The sequence below is a fragment of the Anabas testudineus genome, chromosome 6, assembly GCF_900324465.2.
Source record: "Anabas testudineus chromosome 6, fAnaTes1.2, whole genome shotgun sequence".
NCBI lineage: Eukaryota > Metazoa > Chordata > Actinopteri > Anabantiformes > Anabantidae > Anabas > Anabas testudineus.
In genome coordinates, this window is record NC_046615.1 from 518840 (window position 1) to 539322 (window position 20483).

General features: G+C 39.0%; 1 protein-coding gene across 2 annotated transcripts in view; it reads left to right on the top strand.

Moving 5' to 3' along the window:
- Positions 1-5442: 5442 nt before the first annotated feature.
- Positions 5443-20483, top strand: part of lrp5 (low density lipoprotein receptor-related protein 5) — a 57389-nt gene continuing 42348 nt past the window's right edge. For both annotated transcript variants that reach the window (XM_026365229.1, XM_026365230.1), the window contains exon 1: positions 5443-5709. In XM_026365229.1, coding sequence (XP_026221014.1) covers positions 5625-5709 — 85 coding nt within the window. In that variant the 5' untranslated portion in view covers positions 5443-5624. The remainder of the gene's footprint in view (positions 5710-20483) is intronic.

A 20483-nucleotide genomic window follows, 5' to 3' on the forward strand; every position in this document is an offset into this window, starting at 1 on the left:
GTTCCGTGGTTGGGGTTACCGCAGCAGATCATGGTCCACATGTAGATTTGACAGGTTTTTACACTTAATGCACTTCCTGATGCAACCCTCTCCAATGACACCCTGAGTGCACTGGCTTGTGCAACTTCAGTATGTGTTTTCATTGTTATATAAATATATATTTTTTAAAATCCACACATACTGATGTGCAAAAACGGATTTAATAAAAGTACATTTACACATGTATCGTAAATGTTAAGGGGTCTGAATGCTTTCTGAAGCACCTGTATTATGACTAAATAATGAAATCTTCTACTGCACTCTACTCTCTCTCCTACTGCTGAGAGAAAGAGCTATGACAAATGGAAACCTCACCTGTTCCTTATTACTCACAGGAAAAAGGGAAAGGTATTTGTTACATTCAGCTATATTTCTCATAAGCCGAGTCTATATAGAGTGAAGGAGGCAGACCAATGCAGAGATTGTTATATTTGTTGAGAATGTGCGGATCAAAGTAAGGCCAGCGGCTGTGCGTTGCAGGTGACTGAGGAGAGAAAATATGTTTCATTACAACATTCCACGGCTACCAGCATAGAAATAGAATGAATAGATAGATAACATACTGTTGAAACATAATGCCTTTGATGACATTCAATCTTCCAGGATAAGAAAGTAGCAGTAAACAGCAGCCGTCCAACATATCAGATGATTTTAAAAACAAATGTAGAAATGTCTTATGTAGGACAAATAGAAAATGATATGAAACTGTCCACTACTTAGCAATTATTAACCACATCTTAACAAACATGTCAGGAAATGTAAGGACATGTCAAATTCATATGAATGGTTTGTTGGAGCTGCAAGACCAGTACAAACTGTACTGTTATTACAAGAATCCTATTACTATTGCTTACATACTTACAGTACATATAAACTAGACTAGTATTACAGTTTGGTTACTGCTATTACAATAAAGCTACTGTCATCCATGCATTACTCACTTTTGGAATAAGGTATTCTAAGTACTCTGTACCAATCTTCATCCTACATCCCATATTCATCATCAGAATGATAAATATAGGTACGTATGAGCAAATGACAGACTTTGTTTAAGCTAAGCTGCATTTATCTTGAATGAAAACTAACAGAATAGTGTAAAATATTTTTTTTTCTATCACAATCCTACATCTCCCCAAAATATGCATGTGTAAAGTGTCCTATACTAATGTAAAACAGATTATTCTAAAATAAGTGAAATAAAGTATTCTAATTAAAAATTGTAAATGCATCTGCCTTTTACCTTGATGCTACTAGAAAAGCTGCTACTTGCTGTCACAACGCTTCTATGGTGTGGAATTGCTGCCTTCCTCTCTCACATGTACATGGAGGAGGGGAACATGTGCTTTGAGTTTACAGGGCCTTTAGAGTGGAGGCCAGTTGGAGCTGAGAAACAAGGCACCCAGAAAGTAGAAGAGAGATGCCAGGGTTGAGTTGGCTGTAGGTGTGTATAAAGACAGAGATCTGGGATATCTCATCTCTGTTTCCATCAGCATGCAAGCAGTATTATGTGTCCATTTTGTTTAAAGACATTTGAAGTCCCTCCAGTTGGATTCTGTTTAGCTCTTACACAATCTACCACCATGGAGTGCAGTGTACATTTTTCACCCAAATCATTTATCCCTGTTATTTAGAATACTCAGCTGTTATACTATATATTCTTGGAATATGTAATGGAAGAGATACACCAATCAGCCACATCATTAAAACCAGCTGCCTAATATTGTGTAGTTTCCCCTCTGCCACCGAAACAGCTCTAACCCATGAAGCCTCTGAAGGTGTCCTCTAGTATGTGGCACCAAGCTATCAGCAGCATATCCTGTAAGTCCTGTAAGTGTGAGGTGGGGCCTCTGTGGTTTAGACTCCTATTGTGAATTATGGTGCCATTTCTGTTATATGGTGCAAACACACTAGGTTGTCCACATGGTGTAAAAGAAAACATTATTCATCAGACCAGGCCACCTTCTCCCATTGGTCTGTGGTCTAGTTCTAATGCTCCCATGCCCATTGAACATTCCCATAAAACTTGCTGCATTAAAAATGCTCTGACCAAGTTTTTTAAACATCACAATCATTCTTACACTTACACTTCTTACACTTGTTCATTTCTCCTGCTTACAGCACATCAACTTAAAATAGATTCCAAGGGAAGCAAGCAATGTTTTAACACAATACCGCAATGTACACCAATTAATCTAATCCCAACATCAACCAGCAATTCATGATACCACAATCCCCTGACTCCTTTGCCCAAGTCATAAATAACAGCCATCTTCATACTACTTTGTATGCTCAAAAATTTTGTACCACAGCACCACAAATTCTCCTTAACGCCTACAACTTTCCCTTCACACTGTATATGATCTTGAACATATTCCACCATTGTTGGTGTGTAGGAGGGGAAGTCATGTAAGTAGCAACAGTTTTCTTGATACATAATTGGAACACCACAGAACAACATATCACAATCCTGTGGTATAGCCACACTTGGATCCAGCTTAATGGCTCTATGTAATGTATCAAATCTGCATCCTCATTTTATTTTACTCTACACAGTTTGCACAGGTTTTGAGTGACAACATTAAGCATGGACAAATGGTTTCCTAGAAAACGTGTCTGGTTAATCAACTTAATGAGCTTATATAATGGTCATTTCTATAAGACAGAGTTTCAATTTAACATTTAACAACAACCCTGCTGTTATTATTGCACTATTCCATATCAAACTGTTCCATGGTTCATTGTGTCATACATAGGGAAGACAAAATAGAAACAAAGTTGTTTTACACTAGCTCACAAGAAGAAAATGATAATAGTACTGGCTGGTTGCAATACTCAAGTCATTCTAAACAACCCGGGAGGAGCTCGGAGTAGAGTCCCTGTTCCTCCACATCGAGAGGAGCCAACTGAGGTGGCTTGGGCATCTGTAACGGATGCCCCCGGGACGGCTCCCAGGGGAGGTGTTCCGATAGGAGGCCTCAAAAGAAGACCCAGGACACATTGGAGGGACTGTGCCTTTTGGCTGGTCTGAGAATGCCTCAGTGTTCCCCCGAAAGAGCTGGAGGAGGTGTCTAGGGAGAGTAAAGTCTGGGTATCACTGCTTAGACTGCTGCCCTTGCAATCTGGCCCTGGATCAGCAGAAGAAGATGGATGGATGGATGGATAATAAACAAGAAAACCTTCCAATATCTACAGGTGGTTCAAATTAACACAAGCTGGATAATCAAAGCCTTGATCTGTTCTCTGGCATTATCTAACAGACTTATATTACAGTTTGGCAGCATATGTTCTAACATCTGATCTCACTAAAATAAATATGTCGAAAACAGTGAAATACCATGCATCAAGTGTCAAATAAAAACAGTTATGAATATGCATTCTAGTCTCTGTGAAAATTATTCTATATGCCACTGATTCTATTTACAAATGTTTATTTGTACATAGAAATAGATTTGTACATAGTATTATGCTATGTACTACATCCCTCCACTAGATACATTTACTGTATGTTTTTTTAAACATTCAAGATATAAGGACTCAAAATACTACAAAATAACAAAAATAACAAAGGACATCTAATGCCAGATAAAAGTCGTTAATGAGTCAGTAGTGGAATGTAGTGCAATAAACATGATACAAGCAGGATACATGTACAGGTGGTGCAACTAGGCTAACTAGCAGCTAGGCTATCTGCCAACCAACCACTCAAGGCCACATGCCGTGTCTATCGCTAGAGAGCAGAAGCAGTCTCACTTGTGTCCCATACACTGCACGACCCCAAACGTCTCTGGATGGAAGGTAATGAAACAAGGGCAGCTCTTGTCTTTTTATCTTTTATTCCGAACCTTAAGGTTACACCCGCTTCCACACCTTTCCCTCACACTGCCGGCCAACACAACACAACACAACACAACACAACACAACACAACACAACAAAGATCAATACTCACTGTGCAGCTCCCCTGGTGCCCACTATCCCACTAGCCGATCTGTTCCAATCAGGCTCCCGTCAACCTAGCTCACAGCACCGCCTCTGCTCGCTCTGCCTCTCTTAACGCTTCCACAGCATTTGGGGTGCAGACAGGCAGATGTGTTAGTGACGTGTTGGTCAACCTGGTCATCCCTTACATGGCTGGAAGCTGATAAGGATTTTTAGAAAACACAGCCAATAACACAAGATGAGCAATAAAGTGTATGCAGTCTAGTGCAGTGAAGAATGCTCTGAGCTGTACATTGGAGAAACCAAACAGCCGGTACACAGGTGGATGGCACAGCACAAAAGGAAGAACACCTCAGGACCTGCATCAGCTGTGTGCCTACATCTTAAGGACAAAGGACACTCATGCGAGAACAGTGATGTTCACATATTATACAGAGAAGACAAGTGCTTTGAGAGAGGGGTGAGGAAAGCCTTGCATGTGCAAATCAACACCCCCTCGCTCAACAGAGGTGGAGGCCCCTGACACAGCCTGTCTTCTATTTATCATGATGCCCTTTCTTCTATCCCCAGAAAGATCAGGCCCAATTCACACCTGTACCAGGTTGTACACACCTAACAACCCACTTTATCGATAAGAGGGGTTGGCAGAGGTGTGACTATTACATCCTTCACATCCATTGTTTCACCTAACAAACCTATTCAGAACAGTGGAGTAAAACCAAACTTGGAGTACATATTTGTAGTCTCTAACCAACTATCTTCATAATGAAGAAGCTACTTGGATGAGTAGCAAAACATTTCATCCTAACAAGAAGGAAGTCCAGTTGCCATGACTTAACTTCCAGGTAATTATTTTTGACATATTGCAAAGCAAATCTTTTTTTCTCTCTTTTTTTTTTACTACCCTATTAACATAATTATTCAAAATATAACACTCTTGATTGTTGACAGTGTTGTTAATCTTGGCTGAAAGAGCTGCTGACTGCTCTGTCTAACATGTTCCATATTCCCATGCAAAGCACCAATAATCATTTCCCTTTATGGACAGGTAATAATGCAGGGGTTACCTACCATGTTGTTCTTAATATGCTTTGATGGTACTTTCTGCATGAAAGAATCGATCTGCAGTTTATTTAATTACCACATACTACCTGCCACACAGTGAACCTCCGCGGGGGCAGTTGTGCTTTGGTATTGTCTCTTGGAAAAGTTTTTGTTTTATCACCGGTTTACATAAGTAGTTCATTTACTTTGTTTCATGCTTACTGTGTAAACGTGCATTTTCTTTCGGATATCGGATTTCTATTTAGCACATCATGTTTGTGTAGATGAAACAACAGGAAGATCAAACTAGTGAAAGCAAAAAAAACCTTGATGCCTCGTGTCGGATGACGTAGCAGCACGTCCGCCTGCCCTTTCCCTCCGTGCGCGAGCTCGACAGTCCAAAGTATAAAGTAGCGCGAGCGCATTAACTGGGAAAAAAAGTGCAGTCGACAGAGACGGACCCACAGAAGCTCCCTCACACGCATGCAGCTAAATATCTGTCTCTACCACGGAATATACTCCCATTACTGTAAATGAACGCAGGGAAAAGTGGAGCTCTGTACAACTTAATTAAGGAGTAAATCCCGACAATGGAGTGGAAGCTATGGATTTAAAGCGTAGGAGACTTGAAATGGGCGGTCTGCTGGTGGTGTTGCTGCTAAGGAGTTGCCTGCTGTCGGCGGTTGAAGGTATGTTGACTTTTTGTTCAACATGGACCCACAGGGACCAAGAACTGTGGAGCAACCGGGACAAACCCCCCATAACACTGTAGTTAACGTGTTGTACTCCAGCCTGATGTGTGTGCATCGCTCATATCTTATGGTCCCCACAAATAGACGGAGGAGAACGCTGGCAGTGACTTCTCGTCTGAAAGTTGAGGTTTTCGTGTCCCAAGGGTAGAACAAACCTGTAGCTCCAAGCAGGGTGTCCAGCCTGTCCGGCGGTGTGGGCGACACTGCAGCGGGAACGCCAGTCTTACTAAGCGGCCCCTCGCGCTTTGTGAGGCCGATGTACTTTGAGAGTTTTTGCGGCTGTGTAGAAATGAAGTTTGAAGCTAGTGTCGGCTAACGTTAACCTTATTTCTCGGGCCTCGGTAGCCCCAGCCATTAGTCTTTGGTGTCGGGTGTCAAGCAGGTTTTCTGCTTGAATAGCAGCGAAGAAGTCGGGGTGGTTATTTGATTAAGAAAACTGGTGGACACGTTAAAGATTTCTCCCTGTGGATAACGTCTCAATCAGTCTTACTATATCCACTAAGTGATTTGTGGTCTTGTTTAATCGCCTCAAATTGGCCAGCCAGAGGCGGAGCTTAGCTTTCTCTCGTATGGATGGAAGACAGTATACCACGTCCCAGTACTACCACTGATTTGTCAGTTTGCATCTTAAATCTGAAGCTTCATTTTTTCTGTTGTTGTAATCTCAGGTCTGTCTCGACAGCTCCTCCTTACTTAGCGCCTATTACAAATATTAACATCAAATCTTGATTTAGTAATAAGCATTAACATTTTCATGACCTTTGCTTTGCCATTTTAAAACTATCACATTTAAGTGTTGCTATCAGTTGGAATCAAGTTATCATGATGTAACCACGACAGACTAAGTGAAGATTAAGTTCTCACTTTCTATTCTATTTTGTAATGTCAATTTGAGCGGCCTGGCCTGTCATGCCCATTCTCATATGTTTAACGGATTTTTGCAGTCTGTGTCCTAACTGAGTCTTTTTTTAACCAGATAAACACGATGACTTCAAGGTCCAAAATGGTGAGCTGGTAGTGTGGAGTTTTCTCTATGGTGTAAATGATGAGGATAAACTTACTTTTCATACTCCCATATTCAGGCAGAATTCAAAGATCCAATTTTCTGTCAGCTTGTCCATATTGTTTGGAAAAGTTAGTTTTCTAGAAAAACAACTAAATCTCAGGGCAAAATGTCTTCTTTTAAGCTGGCAAACATCCAAGCCGCATCACGGCTCATATGTGGTAGGGTGTGGGGCAGACAGGCCAGCTGATCAAATTATTTTTTTTATGATTGCAACATAACACAGTCAAAGCAGCAAGAATATAGTTTAATGGCAATGTGAGCTATATCAACATTTAAAATGCACCGTCAAAGAAAGTTAAAGATGTCAGTATGTTGTTTCTATTCTGCTGGCATGACATCACTGTGATTGGACAGACCTTTTCCATTATCAAAATGATAAAACAAGTATCTGTTAAAACATCTGCATATCTGGACTCTTATTTAAACTGTCAATCACTGAGTTCAACCTTCATTGGGCAGTGTGTTAATAATCTGGGCACTGTTTTGGAAAAGTGCAGTTTTAGCCTGGATGAAGTGCTGAAATGAAAAAGAAAAGAGGTCTACTTGTTTAACTCACTAGCTGACCTCAGACATTTGGTCTCAGACCAACAATTTGGTCTCTGTTCTACAAGCCTCTTTAAGTCAGTGCCGTCTCTCATTTATCTCTGTCTGGATTTATCAAGTGTGTTTCTGAGCTTAACATTTTGTAATCTGAGGCAAAATTGCTATTAGAAATGAAAACATTTGTGATTTTAATAGTTTAAACATTAACTATATAGTAAAAAACTTTGTGTAAGCAAGCTATGATCATTGCCAATCTCTAGATCAAACATTAAATTGTTTACTTACTTATAAACTTCATGTACCTACAACCTTAAAGAAAGTTCAAGCCAGGATTTTTCATGTAGATTAATACAGTTATGAAAAAAATATATGTACAAGACAATAGGTCTTGGTTACTAGACCTCAGCACATTTGACCCGGAACCTGAAAAAGTGTAAGATACATAGCCCTTGTTGTGTGCAAACTGCATTAACTCAATTCGAGTCAGTGTCTTGTTTCCCTGAGCTACAGCAGGGGGATATCTACTATTGGCCTTTTGCTCACATGTTACAGAGAAAATGAGAAATACAGTTTTAACCTAACAAGTCATGTTGATGTATGGTGGTTACTTATACAGTGTATGCTGGTAATGTGACAATATTTTTCTCACAGAACTCACAGACTTTTATTTTTGTTGAAAAAGAAGAGACAGCTTAGATTTCTTTGCACATACACCCATGTCAGTTGTTGACAGTGATGTTACAGCCGGGCTCTTTAGACATTTCTTGCAGCCTCCACATAGACTACCTTACATGTACACTAGTGTTAAAAAATTTAGAGTCACATAGAATTGTTCTTGTTTTCCATTAAAACATACATGTTTTCAGCTGTGCTTGGTTTTCAGGATCTCTGTGGAATCTGTGGAAGAGTTTCACCCATCCTTTGTTTCTTTCTAAACAACCTGTATAAAACATGTACCATATTGGCAGGAACAAATAACTTACTTACTTAATCTATCCTCTTCTAGGATCATGTCAATTTAATGTCTTGACATTCGCAGGAGAAAATCCTGGAGTGAGTTACACATGCGCAAATAGAATCCAAACACAGAGTTTATTAAATTATTTTAATTTGATTTAATTCAGTTCCGTTTATTTATATAGTACCAAATCAAAACTCATTTAAGGTTTAAGCTCTCACAGAATTATCCAGAATTATAAAATAATTATACAACTAGATACTGAAGTCACAGGTGAACTTTAAGGTGCATTTAGCATGGAACGAGGGCTGTACATGGTGGCCCCGATTTTCAATGCACTTGGCCTCTGGGTGAAATGTGACACACCATTGTGCATAAAACAGTTTTAGTGACCTTAAATACTGTTAATGTATGTATGTACATATAAGCATCTCAATAAAGACCACCTCGAAAAATCCAAAGAATATTCCTTTATCATGACATCACCTAGTACAAATAGGATGATTTGATTCTACTTTTGCTTGAAAGGGATGGCATTTTTCTAGTCTTTTAGGGTTGAGTATTATTTGAAATCAATTAAAACTAGTACAAACATGATACCTAAGTTTCAGTTTTTAACAGAATTTTGAGACTTTACATGAAAACTAAATACCATTTTTTCTGCATTCTCTTATTAAACAAAGAGGACCAAGGTTTTCATATGTTAAATATCTAAACATGACTTGTTTTGAGCATGACTAAAAAGTGTTAAGCCCTGACTCCCACCTCTACTGACTTTTGAATAGAAACATTTATCTTTTTGGATGGGGGCTGGGCTTGGGTCGGGCTACCTAAAAAAACTCTTTGCCCTGGGAACTCTGGGTATTTTTTCTTTCCACTGCTGAGACCAACCAATAGGTAATTTCCACACTCCTCTTCATTAGCCTGCACTATATGGGCCATTGCATGCACTGCATTCAGGCTTCATACACTGAGTCTGTTCTTTTGTTTGGATGAAGGCACTCTCGACACTCAACAAAACAGGGCAAAACCTAACAAAGGCAGACTGAGAACAGAGCAGCTCCTAATACTTTTCACTACACCACTTTAGTTTTTTCCTCTATTTATTAGAAAATGCTATATATATATATATATATATATATATATATATATATATATATATATATATATATATATATATATATATATATATATATATATATAGGAGAAGAATATATATGTGAAGAAAAAAGTTTCAACCAAAATTATGCAAGCTTGGCATAGACACAAAAATGCAAAAGAAGGTAGGAAGTATCAGACTGGTAAATTACTGATGTATTACATTATACAGATGGCAGGTGAATGACATCAATCAGAAAATATTGTAAGTTAGTGAATGGGAAAGAGTTAGGAGCTAGAGGGACTGAAGGTAAGGAAAAGAGATGTGTGCTGAGAAGGAATGTAAGGAAGAGATTGATATCTTTTCCTGTTTGTTTGCACTGGTGTGAAACTCAAGGAGGTTCTGTGCTGTTTGAATTCTATGCAAGCCTCACAGAGGGAGGAGATACGAGAAGCAAGGGAAGACAGAGAGGAAAAAGACATGAGCAAGAGAAACACAGCAGAGAAGAAAGGGAAAGGAGAAAGGAAAAGAGGTGGAGCTGTGGGGAGGAGACAAAGGGAGAATAAAAAGTGGAGGGAGGAATAAGAAAAATAATCAGAGATGTGAGAGAGGAGGTCTCTCTAGATGGCAGTCTACCTGATTTTGGTGTCCCTTCCCATGCTCACAAACCCACACACAAGTTTTTCACTTCTTGTGAGAACACTTATGGACATAATGTAGGGGTGGCAGACCTTTCTTGCATGTTTTCCAACTATCTCTGCCCTACCTGCTGATTACCTAGAATAGGTGTGTTCAGCCAATCAGAAGATGTAAGTGCAGAGGTGGTAGAAAAAAACAGTAAAGCTAGTGGTTCTCGAGGATTGGGACAGGCCATAACAATAAAATGTGACACCTACTCTAACCCTCATCTTAACTGTTAGATAGTGTAGCTAAATGCTAGTTCTGTTTCAGAGTAAAGGATGCCTGACTGACTTTGCTGAATTACATTTATTGTAGAGCACAGTTCTCTCTGGTGAGAACTTGTCAGACAGAGGTAATAACATTTATAATGGCTCCATTCCATTCAGGTGTTCCATGTGGTGCTGCTGGCTCAAAGTCAAATCTGTTAGCATTTACACCCTTTACTCATAAACCTGTAACAGGTTTAAATCTCTAGCTTGCTCTCTCTCATAATTGACCACTCCATCATGTCTTCTTATCAAGGCATATGCTCAGTTTAAGTTTGCCACTGCAATTATGTGAAGTATTATCTACACCTGATTAGAGCTAAAACAGTTTATTAGTCAGTAGTTTTTTCAATCAAATAAATATTCAGGCTTAATTATCCTGGCTCTTATTTGTAGTATCCTAATGTTTTCCAGTGTCTTGTGTGGCAATATACTGGATGACATCGCTGTGTGGTTGAAAAACAAAACAAATAAAATATGATTTGTAGCTTTATTTGGTATTTTGTTTTAGTCATCAGTTTAAATCACGGAATTAATGTTGGTTACCCACAGCTGATCCAAGGTGCTGTTTTATTTACAGAGCAATAATCAGTGTCAACTGATCAGCAAAATAAGAATCTACAACCTGAATGCTTATACACTTACTTTGTACACTGTATGACATTTTAAGCAGTAAACAAGTAACCTAAAGGCATGGTAGAGCCAGGGGAAACATGCTGTAGTTAATAGATCACAGATGGCGTTGTTCTTTTGGAAAGATTAAGAAAAATGGGTGGCCAGATATACTAGGGCGCTGTTGCACGTTGATTTAGCCTTACTGATTTTAGCCCCTCAACAACATAGTTTCTTTGATTTTACCAAAGAATAAAGGACAAAGATTACTTTGTGCACATTTGTGCAGCTACAAAAAAAAAATTATATTAGTATAATTTAAAAAAAAATATATTTTTTTAATAAAATACTAACTTAACTTTTTTTAAGCAAAGTTAAGCAAAGACCTAATTAACATTGAGATGACTCCAAAATGATTCTCAATAATTAATTCTCTAGTTACAGTATGAGTGTTACATACTACATAAATACATCGTTACAGATGTTCATGTACACAAACAAATGTGGCCACTCTGGAGACATTTAGGTGTTAAATAGGGTGCTGAGGTGTATGCTTATAATATTTAATTTATAAAAATGAAAAATGAGGTGCATGCCTGAAAGGGTCTGAAATATGGCCCCTGTGCAGTTATGCATCATTTGGATGAGGCAGGAAGGCTGCAATAATATTGCTGTTATTGTATTAGAGTAATTTAGCTTATTGGGAGGCTAAACTCTATAATTTCCCTGAAGCTACATAATTGTACTTCTGTTCAATGGAAGCATTCTAGACAAAGATTTTTCTAATAAATTATGATTGATTTATGGAGAAGATTACTTTATATGTTTTATAAAATTAGCATCAGGAAACGGTGAGAAAAATAATAATAACCTAGAGTGATGTAATTTAATCTCAGACATACTGAATTTACAGTACCGCTGGTTTCTCTTCAATTAAAAAACTGCACATGGAGGTTTTCAAATAGAACCTGAGACCTGAGATCTAAGTCAGCCTTCATTGTACCGTGCAATGCGATTACTCAGTAACACGAAGACTATAAAATCCACACACCTTTGAGTTATTGTAGGTCTTACTAACCAACTAACTGATCAATCAAAATACTCTATTATAACAACAAACTGAAAAGCTAAATAATTTATAATGACCTCTTGGATGAATCTTGGTGCTGAGTGAAGAGAAAGAAGTGTATTTGTGGTCATTAAAGCAGTGTTGTGTAGACTGTAAACAGACTACTGCAAAGTCCACATCTACACTGGTGTCAGTCACAAAATTGATTAATTATAATAATTGTCATGTTGTGTGTATTTTCTTGGGATAGCGTCCATACTGACAGAGGCAGTGTGTCTTAATGCTTTGGGATGTGCCAAACCACAGCATAACAGCTCTGCCACCCTGCCAGGCCAAAACCACAATCTTCCCTAGAGGCACTGAGGCAGCTGCTGTGATGGCTACTGCGTCCAGCAGTGGGAGAACAACATTTTTGAGTTACTGAGCTGCACTCACGCACAGACACACAGTTACGCATGGAATTTGGACTCATTTGGATATGCACTCAGAAGTATTTTCTTTAGCCATATCAATTAGCAAATTGACATTTCATACATATGTAATCTGACTTGTGTTTTTTATCTTCTGGTGGGGTATGCATTGAAGAAAGAGTAGTATAACTTTTTCATGCAGACAAAAACATTTCTTGGTCTTTTTTTTTCTTTTTGAAGGCCTCCAAATTGTTGCCAGATGGAAATAATGTTAGAGGGTTAATGTTTTTGACAACACATGATTGGACCAATGAGTAGCAGTCTTGTCTAGTGCAGACAGATTTTTATTTTGGCCAGATTTGTTTGGCCAACTAAGTCACTGTGATATGTGACTTTGGGGTGTTGTACAGTTAAATTCAGAATTACCCCCATTTATGAAAAAATAAAACCCTTAACTTTTTACAACCAAAAGTATTGATTGCTTCCAATCTTCGGGGTGTGTGCACTCTTACTCACCACATTACGGCAGCAGCCGAATCGTTTGTTGTTTTTCTCCCTGTATTGTGGTACATTCATGCGGAATGTTGTTACGTTCTAGGATGTACTGAGAGACAGAAGCCAAGTGTTGCAAGCTGTTGGTGACAGTGTCAGACGGACAGAGCTGACCGAGTTGTTCTGATATGAAATAAATATGCCTGCACAAGGCCAAAGAGAATGTTGACGTTACACTTATTTTCCACAAAAGGTTATGAGCCTGGAGTTACAGATAAGTGGACATTTAGGAGTCTCTTTGGACGCTTTTGGCGCAACGTATTATGCATGATAAAGAAGCTAAACAAGCAGCCGGAGGGTGCAGGTTAAATACATTTTTATTATAATCATTACTGTGGAAAGAGCAAACCACATATAATAAAAATGTACCTATCTTTAACCAAATTAAGAATGACAGAAAATGAGGGTGTCACAGACTACATTATAAAAGTGGAGAACATTATTACAGCTCTGAGTGGTAAGTCATTGAGCGATGGACTAATCGTAGCCTTGATCTTAGGCAGGCTACAAGAATCCCCCGCTAGCTTTCTATGTCTCACATGATGAGGACAACATCACCTTTGCAGACTTTAATAGAAGAATCAGAAAAAATAAAAATGACAGAGACAGCTGATAATGTGATGAAAACACAAATACAACATGGAAGAGTTAACACAAGATCACACAACCGGAATGACGTAACAGGTGATATAACCTGTTACAAGTGTGGAATAAAAGCACACAAGGCAAGCCAATAAGCTAAATTACTCTAATACAATACCAGACTAAAGAAGCTACTTGGATGAGTAGCAAAACGTTTCAACCTAACAAGAAAAAAGTCCAGTCCATGACTCAACTTCCAGAAGGCAAGAAAGTGTTCTAAAAGAATTGTGGTGTAATTATTGTAGAAGCAACATACATGCTAATTCCATTCGCAAGAAAAAGTGAAAACAAGCAGATTTAAGCAAGATTGCAGAGAACCAAGACACCAAATAAAGGGAGAAAGACCAGCAGGGACAAAAAGTCCAAAATGCATCATGATGGATGCGGGAGAGACATCCTATATCATTAATGACATCAGCAAGTTCACCAGCTTCCACAATTCATTCCAGCCGGGGTCTCGTTGTGTGGAGTTAGGCAATGGGACAAAGGGCAGCAGAATAGCAGAACAAAGAGGAACAGTGGTGATCTATCTTCTGTACAACGCTGGAAAACAACAGAGACTACAGCTATGGGACACGCTCTACATATCTTCCTACCCACAATATAGCTTCTCAGTGGCAAGAGCAACAAATAGAGGAGTGACTATTACTTTCAAAAAGGAAGACCCATGGCTACCAAAGATATGGCATTGATGAGACTGGTAATTTATACTACTTACCAACCATTGAAGAGAATGTTGACCAATGTAACACGCCACGATATACAAATCTGGCATGACATTCTAGGCCATTGTTAATACGAAGATGTTCAAAAATTACAAGATGTAGCTATAGGAATGGGGATAAAGGGAATTGCAAAGCCAGAGTTTGTACTTCGTTCAGTCAGGCGAGAAACAGGGAGCCAGACATAAAGGCAAAGAAACCCTTAGAGCTATTCCACACTAACTTAGCTGGCCCCATGCCAACACTAAGGATAGAAGTGTAGAAGTATGCTCAGTTCTTTACAGACGACTATTCAGGTACAATATTGGTGTATTTTCTAATGTCCAAAAGCAATGCAGTAATGGCTATGGAAAAAATCTTGGCAGAAGTAAAATGCATCCGTTCAGATAATGGCAATGAGTTTACAAGCCGAGACTTCCAAGCATTGCTAACAAAGAACAAGATCAGACATGAAACGTCTGCACCTTACTCACATCACCAAAATGGCTCTGCAGAGAGTAGTTGGAGAACCCTCTATCAAATGAGTAGATGCTTTCTAATAGAGAGCCGGTTACCAAAGAAGTTATAGAACTACACTATGCATACATCTGCTTATGTGAGACACAGATGCCAGAGTAGACTCACAAAGAAAACAGCATATGAGTTATTCACAGGCAAGAAACCAGACCTCATAGTATTAGAATGTGTATCCTGTGATCAAAAACAGGACAAAGAAGATGAAAAGGTGGAAAATGATGAATGTGATGTTTGTGAGGCTTTGCCTGAACAAACTGAATCCACACATGCAAGAAAAGACACACAGATTGTAATGAGAAGGAACCCACCAAAAACCAGGCGAAAACTCTCCAAGAATTAGAAACTGAGTACACGGAGGACAAACTGCAAACGTGTTGACTTCTTTTACAGAGCAGTATGTAACTTGGGCTATGGATGAAGAGATTAGCACACTGGAAGAGAACAGGACATTCAATCTCACCCAGTTACCACCAGGAAAAAGGACAGCGGGGAGCAGATGGGTCTGTGCACTAAAAAAAGACATTGAAGGATCTGAAAAAATATAAGGCACGGTTCGTAACAAATGATACAGTCAAAAATCAGGCACTGACTATAAAGAGACATTTTTACCCACAGCTGAGATGACAAGTGTAAGAGTGAGATTGTTCGGAAAAATGTTATCCTACCTCAGGTGAATTTTACAACAGCCTATCTACATGCACCAATTAACCGTGAGCTTCAGTATACATAGAACAACCAGAAGGCTATGGAAAGAGGTCAGAAATAGGTGAAAAGCTTTTATGCAAGCTACAGAAATCACTTATTGGTTTCAAACAATCAGGAAGGAACTGGAATGCTATGTTACACACCTACTTAGTTGAGAACAAATTTGTGCAGAATACAACTGATAACTGTGTATACATAAGAGAGAACCACAATTGCAAAGTGATCTTAATAATATGGGTGGATGATTTAATCATAGCAACTAACAATGAAAGTGTACTGGCAGACGAAAAGAAAATTGCTTACTGAAAAGTTCAAAATGAAAGACATGGGAAAGCTAAAACATGGTCACAGGAAAGACATGTAAGAAAATACTGAGGAGGTTTAACACACAAGATTATAAATCTAGGGAAACCCCATGTAAACTAAAATTAGACTTTCCAGAAAAAAATGAAAAATGAAACATCCAAGATGTAGGGAATTAGAAGCGAAGTACAGGGAGGCAGTGGGAAGTTTAATCTACCTGTCCAATTGCTGACCGAACTCACAGACGCACACTGGAACACAGTGAAACGTGTTGACAACAAACTCTTATGGTATTTCCTAACTAGATGGCATATGTCTTCTGTGGGATGGACATTTACATTGGCGTAGCAGATTTCGTTACATTATCCTTCAAAATGGGACCATAATATTCTATGTTCATGATCACATGCACATCAACAAGGTTCCCTGTACCTGAAGCAGCAAAACAGCACCACATCATATACTCCCAGCACCACTTAACTGTGGGATATAGTTAAAGGCCTCTTGTTTTACTTAAGTTTAGTCATCAGAACAAAGGACAAACTTCCAAAACTCATTTTCCTCCATTTTTCTTTCAAATGTTCACTGGCAAACTCCAGTCTGTCTTCAATGTGCCATTGTGTGAGCAATGGAATTTGGAGTTTCTTGGACGATGACCTTGGAACCCACCATGATAACCAGGTTTTCTTTTAACATTAAGACCAGAAGATTCTCCACTGCTGCTCCTCAGACTCTCCTGCTGTTCCTCCTACGGTAGGCGTATCGCTTCCTGTTGCCAACGCTGCCTCGCTATTTAGTTGCAGTGTGTTTGTAAAACTAACTAACTAACCAACTTAAAACTAAATACATAGTTACAGTGCACAGCGACTGACATAAGAGTCGTAACATACGCCTTTATTACTCAAGGACCATTCATAAAACTCCCAGTTTTTGAACTTCTTGTCTTCTGAGGTCTGCTAGCTCATATGTTAGCCATGGCTGCTGCTTCTTCTTCTACTCCTCTGCTTCTCCTGCACTGACCTGCTCTGTGAGCCTTACGTTTAGTTTCTCCTCAACCTCTTTTAGTGATTAGGGGATTTTAAATAAATATAAGCAATCGAGGCAAGGCTGACCGAATTGGAGACTCGACTCTGCAACATGGAAAACAAGCCAGCTAGTCAGCCACTTAACTTAGCTCCCATTAGCTCCCGAGCAGCAAGGAAGTCAGGCTGGCTGGATGTCGGTTCGTAGGAAGCATAACCCTAGACACTCGACACTTTACGTTTCTAATCAACTTTCCGCACTTAGCAACACACCTGCTGACAAACCTACTCTGGTAAGCTCTTGTAAACTGGCAGCTCTATAATCAGAAGGGAGAAGTAAGAGACTCCAGCTGCCATAGTCAAGTGTATTCCCCGGGCCAGAGCGGGCACCATTCAATTCTATTAGAAAAAAAATACAGTTAGATAATAATTCACAAAGGAGTGATTACGCCAACTGGAAGTCATTAAAATTAACGTGGAATGTGGGGTGCAAGTTTGCAAAAACGATGTTGGACTCCGTAGTTTTCTCTGGAACACTTCCCAATCTGACCAGTGATGACATGTTTAGCCGCATGTTGTCATTTAACCGCTGGCTGTCTAAGTGCTAAACAGCGTTGTCTACATAGACAATTTGAAAACTTTTTAGAGAAAACCTGGGCTGATTAGAAGTGACAGCATCCATCCCACTTTAGATGGTGCGTCTCTACTATCTATAAACATGGCTGAGTTTATTAGACAAACCCTGACATCTCGGAGTGGAGCTCAGGATGCTGAGTCTCTTTTATCCGACCCTTTTTAAATAACATTTGAACTTTACTAAGTTTAGTTAAGTTTACTGTACTAAACTTTACTTGCTACTACTGCTATTTACAAATTTAAGGAACTGATTCCATCTTTTGTTTCAGAGCCACGTACCATCACAGAGGAGGGCAGTCATCCTAACTTTACTCCAGCACAAGTCGACTATAGTGTTGATACTACGGCAGCCTCAGTCCAACCAATACTCAATACTGTTGCCCCCCGAAACGAAGGTAGTGAACAGAGGAAGCTAGCTCGATGGTACAATTCACCAATCTGTTGCTTAAAGCAGAGATCACATAATCTGGAAAGGAGGTAGCTTTCCAATATTTTAGATTAATCTTGCCTGGCCTGGAAAGACAGTTTAATAATATCTAAAAAAGCTCACATATTATCCCTCATTAATAGAGGCAAATAAGAACAACCCCAGGTTTCTTTTCAGTACAGCCAGACTGACAAAGAGTCATAGCTCTGTTGAGCCTGGTATCCCCTTAACTCTCAGCAGCAATGTTTTCATGAATTTCTTTACAAATAAAATCATAACTATCAGAGACAAAATTGTGTGTGGCATGGATGGACTTGTATGTACAACAGCTCTAGATTCGTTTGTAAAACCACACTCGTACTTAGACAGCTTCTTCCATGTAGATCATTCTGAATTCATTTCAGTAGCCGTGAGCGGCTGTGACTCAAGAAGTATAGCAGTCGTCTACCCATCATGGAATCTGCGTAGCAGCTCTGCTGTGGGTTTGTGTGTACTTGTGTGTGCAAACTGGTGAATGAGATGCAGGGTAAAAGCACTTTGAGTACCAGTTAGGTAGAAAAGCGCTATATAAGTGCAGACCATTTGCCATTTTAACATTGTATTACACAGACTGGAACATGTCATTGGGTTTAAGGGAACAGCACTAGGCTGGTTTAATTGTATCTATCGGTCAGATTCAAGGTTGTGCATATTAATGATGAGTCATCCATGCACACAAAAGTTAGTTTCACAGCGTTCCGTGCTTGGACCGATTCTTTTTACTTGATTATATGTCCCCCTTAGGTAATATTATTAGAAGCTATATTTATCAACCCAGAAGAAACTAATCAATTAATCAACCTTCAAGCATGCTTAAAAGACATACAGACCTGGATGTCCAGAGGAAATCTATAGAACTACCTTTTTTTACATGAGAAATATTAAAATTAGCAAGTATCCTGTCCCAAAGTGATGCTGAAAAACTAGTCCATGCATTTGTTACTTCCAGACTGGACTGTTGTAATTCACAGATAGGATTTATCTTATCTTATCTTATCTTATCTTATCTTATCTTATCTTATCTTATCTTATCTTATCTTAAAGACCTCATAGTTCCATATTTTCCCATCAGAACTCTCCCTTCTCAGAGAGCAGGTTTACCTGTGGTTTCTAGATTTTCCAAATGTAGAATGGGAAGCATAGCCTTTAGCTAGAAAGCTCCTCTCCTAAAATTGAGCTCTCTCCTCTTTCCTCTCAACCGGTTGAGGCAGATGGCCGCCCACTGTGAGCCTGGTTCAGGTAGAGGTTTCTTCCTCTAAAGAGAGTTTTTCCTCTCCATTGTTGCCTAAAGCATGCTCAGATGGGGTTGTTTGGTTTTCAATACAATTATACACTGTGAAGTCTTAAATTTTACACACGCAACATACAGCTGATACAGCCTAAAACATTGAATGAGGACCAAGGTTAGGTAACAGTAAAATGAAGTCCATCTTTGAGCTTTAGTCTTGAAGCAGCCAGTTAGTGCTTGTTTTGTCACCTACAGTCCTGCACAGTCCTAAAGTGCATTCAAAAAGTATACAGACCTCCTTCACTTTTTTCAGTGTTATCTTGCAGCCTAATTCTACAATTCTTTTCTTAGTAATCTACTACAGTAATCCATAATGGAGAAGTGAAAACATAACTTTAGAAATGTTTGTAAATATATTAAAAAGTAACTGAATTATCGCAGTGGAATAAGGAATTGAACCCTTTTCAACAACACTTTGAATTTAACGCAGCTGCTACCCATTCCTCTTTATCAGTAATGAGTAATTTCTAGACCTCGATTGGTCATCAGTGGTAAATTACATTGGACATGATTTGAAAAGACACACACCTATCTATAGAAGGGCTTACAGCTGACAATGTTTTTTTTTTTATTTAATTTATATTTTTTTTCCACAGCTCATAGATGTAAATAATGAGATATCAAATCAATATCAATAGTTCAGCTTTGGTCAGACTCAGTAGACAACTTTTCACACAATTCGAATCATCTGTCATTAAGGCCTTCCTACTAACATCTTTGCTAACTCCACATCCTCAGTTTGTAAAGCAGTCTTTCTGTGTCCAAGATTGAGCCAATTATATCATCAGGGTTACTTGCGTCACGTTCAAGAGACACAGAAGAATTTCTCACTGTTTGTGGCTGGTAAACTGTTCATGTGTAAAATTGGTGGTGACCCTTTAAATCCTCTAATATTCTCCACAGCTCCAACTGACAACTGTATAACCATTAAACAAACATGCATTTGTGTTTTTATCAGCACTGTGGGAGATATATGTTGGAGATGGGCTGAGGTTGTCCGGTGCACTAGGGCTAGGGTTGGGGTTGAAAGAGAAATGTGCTGTTTTCTCTAAAGGTGGAGCTTCAGTGGGAATGGTGGGATACTGCAATAGATTTTCCATCAGCAGTGTAATGACCAGTGCTGTTCTAGTGTGACAGTTTTGAAAGTAACTTTTC